This window comes from Bombus pascuorum, chromosome 1 (genome assembly GCF_905332965.1).
Source record: "Bombus pascuorum chromosome 1, iyBomPasc1.1, whole genome shotgun sequence".
NCBI lineage: Eukaryota > Metazoa > Arthropoda > Insecta > Hymenoptera > Apidae > Bombus > Bombus pascuorum.
In genome coordinates, this window is record NC_083488.1 from 27,936,296 (window position 1) to 27,947,910 (window position 11,615).

The 11,615-nt window shown below is 30.6% G+C and overlaps 3 protein-coding genes across 6 annotated transcripts; 2 read left to right on the forward strand and 1 right to left on the reverse strand.

Annotated features, from left to right (window-relative positions):
* Window positions 1–126: 126 nt before the first annotated feature.
* Window positions 127–4,748, forward strand: LOC132909517 (lon protease homolog, mitochondrial). 2 transcript variants are annotated; one of them, XM_060964389.1, is made up of 10 exons: window positions 127–566; window positions 802–1,026; window positions 1,108–1,277; window positions 1,608–1,921; window positions 2,043–2,234; window positions 2,307–2,611; window positions 2,754–2,893; window positions 2,974–3,256; window positions 3,343–4,243; window positions 4,324–4,748. In XM_060964389.1, exons 1-10 carry the CDS (start codon window positions 304–306, stop codon window positions 4,561–4,563), a joined length of 3,033 nt encoding a protein of 1,010 aa, XP_060820372.1. In that variant the 5' UTR covers window positions 127–303; the 3' UTR covers window positions 4,564–4,748. The 2 variants fall into 2 exon arrangements, with proteins under 2 accessions (XP_060820372.1, XP_060820381.1); XM_060964398.1 differs by having other exon boundaries at window positions 131–566; window positions 1,659–1,921.
* A 393-nt stretch (window positions 4,749–5,141) lies between these two features.
* LOC132909661 (gonadal protein gdl) lies at window positions 5,142–6,476 on the reverse strand. 3 transcript variants are annotated; one of them, XM_060964616.1, is made up of 2 exons: window positions 6,386–6,476; window positions 5,142–5,960 (listed from the first exon to the last, which is right to left on the reverse strand). In XM_060964616.1, exon 2 carries the CDS (start codon window positions 5,953–5,955, stop codon window positions 5,410–5,412), a length of 546 nt encoding a protein of 181 aa, XP_060820599.1. In that variant the 5' UTR covers window positions 5,956–5,960; window positions 6,386–6,476; the 3' UTR covers window positions 5,142–5,409. The 3 variants fall into 3 exon arrangements, with proteins under 3 accessions (XP_060820599.1, XP_060820590.1, XP_060820581.1); XM_060964607.1 differs by having other exon boundaries at window positions 6,290–6,400; XM_060964598.1 differs by lacking the exon at window positions 6,386–6,476 and adding an exon at window positions 6,041–6,250.
* Window positions 6,477–6,503: 27 nt separating this feature from the next.
* Window positions 6,504–11,274, forward strand: LOC132909508 (nonsense-mediated mRNA decay factor SMG5). The gene is made up of 8 exons (XM_060964377.1): window positions 6,504–6,779; window positions 7,339–7,561; window positions 7,665–7,829; window positions 7,915–8,183; window positions 8,396–8,576; window positions 8,657–10,376; window positions 10,461–10,796; window positions 10,882–11,274. Exons 1-8 carry the CDS (start codon window positions 6,706–6,708, stop codon window positions 10,947–10,949), a joined length of 3,036 nt encoding a protein of 1,011 aa, XP_060820360.1. The 5' UTR covers window positions 6,504–6,705; the 3' UTR covers window positions 10,950–11,274.
* Window positions 11,275–11,615: the final 341 nt, after the last annotated feature.

An 11,615-nucleotide genomic window follows, 5' to 3' on the forward strand; every position in this document is an offset into this window, starting at 1 on the left:
ATGCAACAAACGAATATCACGGCTTTTTCACTTTATTTTTGCCTGTTTCATTAAAATTAATTAAAATGTGAAAATGTAATGTTTCGTACGAACGCAAACACCAACTCGATGTTCACAATTGTTCGGAATGTACAGAACAGCTGATCGACACGATGTTCGAATAATTTCTTCTAGGTTAGCAAAGTTTCATCAGATTGATCAGTGCTTGCACTAAAGTAGAGTTATAACCTCAAAAGAATTTCACGTAGATTGAAGCGGTGAATACGACGTTTATGTGAATAAGAACGTTTAAATAAATGTTGAATGATGCGCCTTATGACAGCAATGAATTTCAAGATTTTGCCTGTTTTTCGGCATCGTGTGACGAATGTTCGACCATTCTGTAGAAATCATCGGCCGAATTACGAAGAGTTGTCGATGCATGTACGACCACAATTTCGAAGAATAAAACTTAATGAATATCATGGAATATTCATAAAAAATATCCATACCCGTCGACAAACTGCGGCTATTATCTCGATTAGATCGTTTGCCACTAAACGATTTAATGATAAAGATTCATCCAAGTAAATCTTTTTATCCCTTCTAAAATCTTTTTTTTTATCATTTTAAATTATATTAATTTTAACGATTAGATACGCTCCTACTTTTGTAGCAAATAATAATTCCGAAATAACAATTGTAATTTTCTTATAATTCGGATAAGATAATTTAACATTTACATATATTATAAATTCTATAAATTATATATTTCTTGTCATTATACAATTTTATAAATTGCAATTGTATTTTACTTTATAGCGGCAACAATGAAGATGATATCAGTGATCCAGGTTCATTACCTGCTACAGTGGTTGTACCAGAAGTATGGCCTCATGTTCCTGTTATAGCAATTAATAGAAATCCAGTGTTTCCAAGATTTATAAAGTTAATAGAACTTAGTAATCCGATTCTTATAGATTTAATACGTAGAAAGGTCAAATTAAATCAACCATATGTTGGAATCTTCTTAAAGAAAGCAGAAGAGTAAGTGATATGTAAATATGTTTTATTTGCTAAATAGAGAATGAATATCATTGTTACATTGAAACTTAATTGTTTTGGTAGAAATGAAGCAGAAATTGTACAAAATTTGGATGATATTTACCCTGTTGGAACATTTGCACAAATACATGAAGTACAAGATTTAGGAAATCGATTGAGATTAGTTGTAATGGCACATAGAAGGATTAAGATTGTTGGTCAGATCTTAGAAGAACTTCCTAAACCTACTCATGGTAAGGCATTTACATATATAAAGCATGTAAAGTTTGTCAACTGATTATTTTTATAAACATTAATAGTAAGAATAACTGTTAGAATTTTCACAAAACATGAGAATGAATCAAAATAGATGAGTGAGATGACTACGAGTATGTATGAGTTTATGTGAGTAAGATGTACCTCTTGTCGCGGAAGTTTTAGGAAATTTCCGGAATTTCGCAGCGTGTGTGAGAGTATATGTATGACAAAAGATTATTGAAGTAGTTTCTAGACAAAAACCTTACACGAAATATTTTCTTAAAATTTGAATTTAATAATTTTTACATAAGTGCTATACTACACAGAAATGAAACTGACGTTCCCTCTTTTAAATGCAACAATTCACGTCCCTGTAGACGATTCAGTTTCCGGTGGCAAACCGAGTCGCAGATTGTCAATTCGTAAAAAAACTGAAAACAAAGTGCCAGAACCAGTACAAAAAATTGAAGAAAGTAGTACTCCTGAGAATAAGGTAACAGAAGGAGTACAGGAGAAAGTTGAAGAAAAAATAAATCCTTCAACAGACACCACAGCTCAAACTGGCACCCCTCAACCTTTATTAATGGTAGAAGTTGTAAATATTACCCATGAGAAATTTAGGCAAACTGAAGAAATAAAAGTAAGCTTAAATGATATTTTTTATTTTTTGAACATAATCATATATTAATATGTATATTGTAAAAGAATATATACATATATAAAAGAAATCAATAAAGAATAAATTAATCTAATATGTATAGGCTTTGACACAAGAATTAATTAAAACAATTCGAGATATAATAAGCATGAATCCATTATACCGTGAATCTTTACAACAAATGTTGCATCAAGGACAGAGGGTTGTAGATAATCCAGTTTATTTGAGTGATTTGGGTGCAGCTTTAACAGGAGCAGACGCACAAGAATTGCAGCAAGTGTTAGAAGAAATGGATGTGAGTAGTTGTATTTGGAGCTATCATTATAATAAATCTTTTAAGTAACTAAAACAGTAACTCTATTTATAGATTTTAAAAAGATTAAGATTATCATTGGCACTGTTAAAGAAAGAATATGAGTTAAGTAAACTTCAACAAAAAATTGGTAGAGAAGTTGAAGAAAAAGTCAAACAACAGCACAGAAAATATATTCTTCATGAGCAATTAAAAGTTATTAAAAAAGAATTGGGTCTTGAAAAAGATGATAAAGATGCTATAGGAGAGAAATATAGAGAACGTATAAGAGAGAAAACAGTTCCAAAAGCAGTGATGGATGTGCTTGAAGAAGAATTAAATAAATTAAATTTCTTGGAGAGTCACAGTAGTGAATTTAAGTATGTCTTACTTCTATAATCTGTAATTCCAAAATTTCAATATAGATGAACATGTGAATAAAATATTATATATTATTATTATTAAATATTATGTTAAATAATTTAACTAATTTTTAATTTGTTAGTGTAATTTTATTTGCAGTGTGACGAGAAATTACTTGGATTGGCTTACATCCATGCCATGGGGTATAACTAGTCCAGAAAATTTAAATCTTCAACAGGCAATTGAAATTTTAGATAAAGACCATTATGGAATGGAAGATATAAAAAAACGAATCTTGGGTAATTGAATCTCTAATGAGCAGATAATTAATCCCTTTATTATATAAAATGTATTTACTTTTTATTGCTCTTAACTTCAGAATTTATTGCTGTCAGTCAACTGAAAGGGTCAACGCAAGGAAAAATATTATGTTTCCATGGACCACCAGGAGTTGGAAAAACATCAATAGCCAAGTCAATTTCCCGTGCACTTAATAGAGAGTATTTTAGATTTAGCGTTGGTGGAATGACAGATGTTGCAGAAATCAAAGGTCATAGAAGAACTTATGTGGGTGCCATGCCTGGTAAAATTATACAGTGTTTAAAAAAGACCAAGACTGAAAATCCACTTGTTCTTATTGATGAAGTTGATAAGATTGGAAAGTATGTACCTATGAATTTTTACATTTTACTTATTTTGACAGTTGAGTAATTTGATAGAAATGTAAGCCTTATTCCTTTTTTATTAGAGGCCATCAAGGTGATCCAGCATCAGCTCTTTTGGAAATGTTGGATCCAGAGCAAAATGCAAACTTCTTAGATCATTACTTAGATGTTTCTGTTGATTTATCAAAAGTGCTCTTTATTTGTACAGCAAATGTGATCGATACAATTCCAGAACCTTTAAGAGATCGCATGGAAATGATAGACATGTCGGGTTATGTCGCAGAGGAAAAGCTTGCTATTGCTAAGCAGTATTTAGTACCACAAGCAATGAATGATTCAGGTCTCTCTAATCAACAGATCAGTATAAACGATAATGCACTTCACTTATTAATTAAATCTTACTGTCGAGAATCGGGAGTAAGAAGTCTTCAGAAACACATAGAAAAAGTTAATCGGAAAGTTGCGTACAAAGTGGTTAAGAAAGAAACGGATAAAGTAGACGTAAATGAGAACAATTTGCAGGAGTTCGTAGGGAAACCTATGTTCACACACGATAGAATGTACGAAGTTACGCCTCCTGGAGTCGTTATGGGTCTTGCATGGACAGCTATGGGAGGTTCTACTCTGTTCATTGAAACAAGAGTGAGAAAACCTACTGGAAAGAAATCAGAGGGTACCTTAGAATTCACCGGCCATTTAGGTGATGTGATGAAAGAGTCTATTCACATAGCAATGACGGTTGCAAGAAACTTTATGATTCGGGAAGATCCATCTAATACTTTTTTAATCGATTCTCATTTACATTTACACGTTCCTGAAGGTGCTACACCGAAAGATGGGCCTAGCGCCGGTATTACGATCGCAATAGCATTAATTTCGATTGCTAAGAATCAGTCTATTAGACAAAATGTTGCAATGACTGGTGAACTTAGTCTCATGGGTAGGATTCTTCCTGTTGGCGGTATTAAAGAAAAGACGATTGCTGTAAGTACAAATATAATAAATACTTAATTAGGCATTTCCATATCATTCTTCGTAATATGTATACTTCCTTTCTATTCTAGGCAAAACGAGTTGGCGTAAACTGTGTAATTCTACCCGAGGAAAATAAGAAAGATTACAATGATCTTCCTAAGTACATCACGGATGGCCTGGAAGTTCATTTTGCCACCACTTTTGAAGACGTGTACCGCATATGTTTTGCACCACAGCAAGAAACTGATACTGTTCGTCATCAAAATCCTTTAGATCTTGATATTTCACCGCCGCAAAGTGCACCACTTTTGGGTAAAAATACTGGCTGAATTAAGGATCAAGTACTTAAGCATCGTAAAGATTGATTATTACACGATCTTACATGTGCCTGATGTATTTGAGATATTCACCTATATATTTCACCAATATTAGATTTTAAAATAATTGAATCTATTTTATCACATATTGTTTTATTTATAGAATCATTTAAATAAAAATGCAGAGAATTAATTTATTTAAGTTTAAAAGAAGAAATTAAAAATTTCACGAAAATTAATCTCATTTTAAATGCAATTTCATTTACGGGCGATACTTTTTTTTATATTAAAATAAATTAAACATTACCAAGAAAGGGATTTAAGTTTTTGCTACTGTCACAATATATTAATCTTTTTTAAATAAACAATTTACGAAAAATATATTGTACATAAAGAATAACATTCTTTGTTATTATCGCATGTAACTATAACATTAAAAATGAAATTAATTGTCACGATATAATGTAATACTTGTTTCTGTGCAGATTTTATTCTGCATTGTACAGTACTATTTACTACAGAAATAAAAAGTATGTATATAATTCATAGAAAAACAAAAAACAAAAGTTTTTAATTAATAAAAAAAAATATATTTTCTATAAATATGTATTTGCTGATCCTGATTTCAAAAAATGCTGTCAATACAGTTACATGGTTTTTTAAAATATTTATATAACCTAATACAGTTATAAGGTAACTATTTTTAGAAAAGTGCTACTGTACAAAGAAAAAACATTATATTAATTGAACTAATGTACAATTTGCGAAAATAAATAAGTCTACTAAATTATATAATTTAACATTTCATTTAAGGAAGTAGTATGATTCTTAGAAAGTAATAATTTTATAAGTTATGTATTAACTTGGAACCTCCATTTTACTCAGTCTAATTATGAAATCACACAATCTCATTTGGACTTGAATTTCTATTGGATTGTTGGTAACATAAAAGCCAGGTACACCAGCTTTTTCTAAAATACTTTGTTGATCTGCTACTTTTTGATCTAATTGTAGAACTAATTTCATATCCATTTGTTTAAGCTCCTCTTTGTGTTTTTTATATAATGTTACTTTCATCGTTGTTCTTTCTTCATCTGTGTATGTTGATGATAATGATTCTTGCATTTCAATTTTCTGTTGGTTTAGTAATTGAAGACGTTGTTGAAAAAGATGTTTTTCTGTAACATGCTGTATTTCCATTAATCCCTTAACAATTTCAAATATTGTGTCATTCAGTAAAGAATTAGCTAAACCAGATAATAATTCATAGGGAAGACGCATTTGATACTTTGGAGGAAGTTCACCAGCCATGTGTTGGAGTTGCTCCACTAAAAAATACAGTTTTCTTTGAAGATCTTGTGGGGTTGGAGTAGCTACATCCATTGTTTCGTCATCAAAAATCATAAAATCTAAACGAAATATAGACCATATGCATAAAATAAAAATTGATAAAATCATACTAATTTTAATAAATTTATAGCGATACTACATATTTACTACATATATTTACATGTTAGAAAGTACAAATGTGGTTAGGTTTATATCTGGTCTTTTTATTAAGAATATTTTGATAAAATTTTCGTAACAACATCAATTGAAAAATAACTTAAAATCAAAGTAGATATCTAAATAATCAATAAATCATTTGCCTTATTGAAAATATTAAAATTCTGATTGACATTGATTGAGTTAAAGCCTTGTTTACAATAAATAAACAGTGAGTAGCAGTAAATGTTACTTTATACATACCAGACTATAAACCATTGAAAACAATTTTTAGAATAGAATTTCAAACATTTTCATATTTTTAGAATTGATGAATACTGTAACTTACACTTTAAATGAATATTAAATTTTCAAATTTTTCCACTTACTACTTATATAATTTTGAAAATAATTTCAATTAGCTATTTGGCAGCACTGTCGCATAAGTTTTCCAGATGATTTTTGTACGACAAATCATCATAAGCAAACCATATGTACATGTACGTACGTGTAATTGTGGTAAGCTCCGCAGTTCGTGGGAGGTTTCTGGAGTTAGGCGAGGGCGAATGTCGAATTTTCTTACCGTGGGACGGAGATGCGCGTGTCAAAAGACCGCGGGAAAATGAATAATGACGAAGCGGCTAGGAAGTGAAAAATGATCGAAGCAAAATGAGGAAAACGTATAACGCTGCAGCAGATGTTCGAACAACTGATTCTCTTGAACAAACAAGACGTTTGCACAGGTAATATGAAACTACTATAATATATGAAATCATTTTCTTCCTACTATTTATCTGACATTATATATTTCGAAACAATTGTTCTTGTTGCTATTCATCCGAATTTACCTTGTGCTAACATAACCTATATTTCGTACACGATGAATCTCTATTGGCGCGCTTTTATGTGTATAGCTTACCTTTATTAGTTGGAGAATCTTCTCCATGTAAATATTTATGTTATTTGTTTGGATATTTAATGTGAATCAGTTATAAACGTAGAAGGAATTCATATATTTATAAAATATAATTCTATATTATACAAGACTGATTAAAAAATTCATTAATATAGTTGTAATTGTACCCATTTACTCGTCTCCTTAAATTTATTTGTGATTAATAGTAATAATTGGTTCAGTATTATATTATATAATAGTATTAATAATAAATAAATCCCTGTGTCGAAAATTTTGCCATTTATGTTAATAATTAGATTGAATTTTTAAAGATGTGTATAATAAATGTGAATTTATCAAAAAAAATATATGTGCAATTAATGACCAGGATTACATTTGATTACCAGGGGTATAACAGATATTGCCAAAAGATTGGATGAGCAAAAGAGTCGTGCATTAACAATAACAGATTTGTTTACCCCTTCAGGGGAAGGACTACGGGTGAAGCTTAAAGATTATTGTATAAGATTAATTACTAAAGATCCTATTGAGTATGCACGTAAAACTGAAGAATTATTGTGGAGAAAAGCATTTTATGATATTGTTTATGCATCTAAAAAATTGCGAAAGGTATCAACATTCATGTGTTACATATAATAATGATAATTTATAATCTAACATTCTATTGCTTTTATAAAGATAATATTTGTTATTAATACAAATCCTATTGTAGGGTAATGCATGGACTGAAACAGAGAAAGCAATGTTATCTGTCCACTTGGCAGTAGGAGTTGGTTTTTACCACCATTTTATATTGAAATTACAGCTAGAATATGGTTTAGATCTAGTTGGTGCTATTGATTTTGCATATGTACAAAATGTAACAGGATTATCAAGTGTGAGTCTCTTTGAAAAAAAACTTATGTTAGTATATATATTATATGTGTAGGGTATTTAAAAAAGATTGTTTTGTATTTTATTAGGTGAAGAGTAAAATCAGCCAATCTAAACATCACACTGAAGAAGCAAAACAATGTGTTATGCGCCTAATTCATAGAAGTTTGGTATGCCTTGGGGACTTAGCTAGATATAAATTAGAATTAGATCCATATTGGGATCCATTGATAGCAAAGAGGTATTATAAAATGGCTATAGCAACTGATCCAAATATTGGAATGCCCCATAATCAAATGGGCACTATAGCTGGCAATACAAATTATGGTCTTGATGCAGTATATCACTACATGAGATGGTTAGAATACCTTATTATTTCATATCCAAATAAAAGCATAAGATTAATTTTTTCATAATTTGTAAGAAACTTTTCAGAAAATATGAATATATGAGTTTTGTAAAATCTAAAATACATGACTGAAGTTATTAAAATTTATTGTTTTTATAATGTGTCATACAGATTAATAATATATTTTACGTTGATATTAATTAATAGTAATATTTTTATAGCATTTTATGTTCTGAACCATTTGAAGGAGCAGAGGGAAATTTAAAAAGGGCCATTGTTACACACTCTATTTACACAGACGAGAAGTATCCTACACATGTTTGTGTTTCACGATTATTTTCTCTGTTACAATTATGGGATTATGATGTACCAAATTCTGATCGGATAAATCAAGAATGCCAGGTATATACTTACGCGTGAAATTTCTCTTTTTATACGTATATCATAAAAATGAATCTTTATTCTTACTGCATTTTCTATAGGATCTTTTAACTAATATTGAAAATTGCTTGAGTACAGAGCAATCTGAGCCAAATAATACTAATACTATTACCAGTACCAATGAAAAAGAAAGTAATATCGAAGTATATCTCCAAAACTGCAAAAATGAACAAACAAATTACTTGACAGATGACATGATATTCAAAATTGTAGCTATATGTTTAATGTCCATTTCTAGATTAAAAAGCAAAGAATCTAGCGAGGTGCAAGGCGTTGTCGCCATAACTTTAGCAATACTGTCTCAACTAATACAATTTACAATAACTAGATTACAAGAATCTTTTATAGATTTGTCACTACCCAATATAGAAGTATCAAACTCGAAAAATAATGATTGCAACACCGAGTCAATAGATGCGGAAGATAAAGATAATGCCATAAAACAACTAAATTTCGATGAAAGTAACAAATCTAAGATTATAAATGATAACAAAGCATCTTTCGAAAAAGGAAGTGTAGAAAACAACAGTGACATCCAAAATGGTTCGCGAAAAACACGAGATAAAACTAAAAGTTTGCTCACGAAACTTCGAAGACGAAAGCGGAGGGATAGCAGTGATTCAGATGCAAGTGACATTGATCCAACTTTGGAATCCTCTAGCGATGAGATAAATTCTGATGTTTCTGAAACAGAGGACGATATATTAAGCGAAGAGAACGTATTATCAGAAGACGCGTTGTCTGAAGACATTACGGACGATGAAGGTGCGTCTGTGCAAGTAAATCAAGAAGATATTGACAATTCTGAAGCGAAAAAGATAAATGGACACATAGAAATGGAAAGAAAACGTGAAACGCCTGAAATGATCACAGAACAGGTACAAAATGGTGAGCAAACACTTAATGATCAAGTTGATAAAAAAGTTAATGATAAAGATTCTTTAGCTAATTCTGGAAGTATAGAAACCAATTCCAATAGCACGTTTGATGAAAATAGTGCCTCATCGAATAGAGTAACATACATTGCTCAATCAAAAAAAGAAAATTTTAAACCGGAAGATGTGCTGAATATTATAAGTGGAAAAGAAATACTGGCATCTATTAAAATATGTTGCGATTGGTTGAAAAGTAACCCTGATATTATACGAATATGTGGAAAAAGTTCGCGAACTTTATTAAAACGTGTTACAATTTTATTGAACTTAATCAATATAAATACAGAAACGCTATTGAAAAATTTTAAGGACGATAGTATGATTCTATCGAGTGCAGATAAATTGAAAGAATGCGTTAAAATAGTTCCGTTACCGGAAGATATTGATTTAAGAGGGTTGAATCTTTTGGAAGATGCCCAGAAATCTCTGAATTGGAAGATACTGCATAGGCATAAGATGAATAAGCAAGAGGAAACCTTATTGAGAGCACTAAAATTAATTGAATTTGGACATTTTCTTAGTTCCGTCGAGGACGCAGGAGTGAAATATGAAGAGGCGAAACAATTATTTGTAATTATTGATTTGAATACCTCTAATACAAAAAATAACGGTAAAAGTTGGGATATGGATCATTCACGTGGAAAATTAATGAGACATATGGGCAAATTATGGTTGAAAGCGGAAGTCTGTGCTCTAGAGACTCGTTTAAGATCTAGGCTTATGTCTCCTTACTTGGTACCTGATCATGAGGCTTTATCCAAACATACACCGGCTCTAAAGCGTTTGGTGTACGCTAAGAAATTTATCGTTGTAATTCCAAGTGTCGGTATGTAAACAAAAATTTGAAAAGTGAATTATATTTTCTTCTCTCTATAATTGCTTTAATTGAAAACAATAATGTACTTTTCAGTTGTTTCTGCACTGGATGAAGTAAAACGTATTAGTGGTAGAGCAAGAGAAGCAACACGTTGGTTAGAAGCTCAATTGAAACGTGGCTCAAGGTTTCTTCGAGCTCAAAGACCTCACGAGCGTCTAGCATTACCGTTTATTAAAGGACCAAGACCAAAGGATAAAGAAGCATGGTTATTTTTCCAAATTATAGAGTGCTGCCACTATCTTACCCAACAGACGAAAGTTGGTATGATAAACGACGCAGAAACTCCAGTTGTGACATTACTAACTGGTTGTAACCCAGATGATAAAAGAGTCTTCACTTTTAGCCCTGAGGGGTTGGCAAAGAGTGCAGGTATTTTCAATTATGACATTTTATTAAATATCAAAAGATATTTTAGACAAAAATAATCCCTAACGAAATTACTTTTTAATTACAGGTGTCAATATCGAATATATTGAATCATTTCATACAAAGTGGAAGGCATCAAGTAAAAGTCATGGTTGAACATATTGGATTAATGGAAACGATAATCTGCTGCTTGCTCGTATTGAAATGAAAGGTAAAAGGGACTTGGCCCTTCTTAAGAGCTACGTATACGGCGACGCTACGGCATCAGCTGAGCGGGCGAGTCAGAGAGGGCTGGAAACCCATAAAGGAAAATCGACGGTTCTCCTGCAATAAAACCACTGGATTAATATCTATCTTCTTTTTTCGTGAATTCTAAATAATAAAATGGTTTTCTTTTAATTATTCATATTGTCTTTTATGTTAGAAAGAAATTGTATTTTTAGGTAAATATTTTTCAATAAAAATAAACTTGCCTTCGCAATTTTTCAATCCTTTGAAAAAAAAGGGGAAATTGGGATGAAAATTGAACTGTTATCGTATTAAATCATTATTATTTAATAATAAATAAATAATTTTATTGAATTAAAAATAATTATGTTATTACGGTATAATATCACAGGATTTATTGTTTCTAACTATCCGGTAATAGGATTTCTTTCTAGAAACTAATATGTATTGTAATGAATTGTGACGTGTAATACATTATCATTATCGAAATATTACATCTACGGTACTGTGTAAAACAATCTTCTAAACTAATTGATAAATATTTAGTTAATAAATTTTATGTATTAATGATTTTAATAATTTTGTTAAATATAT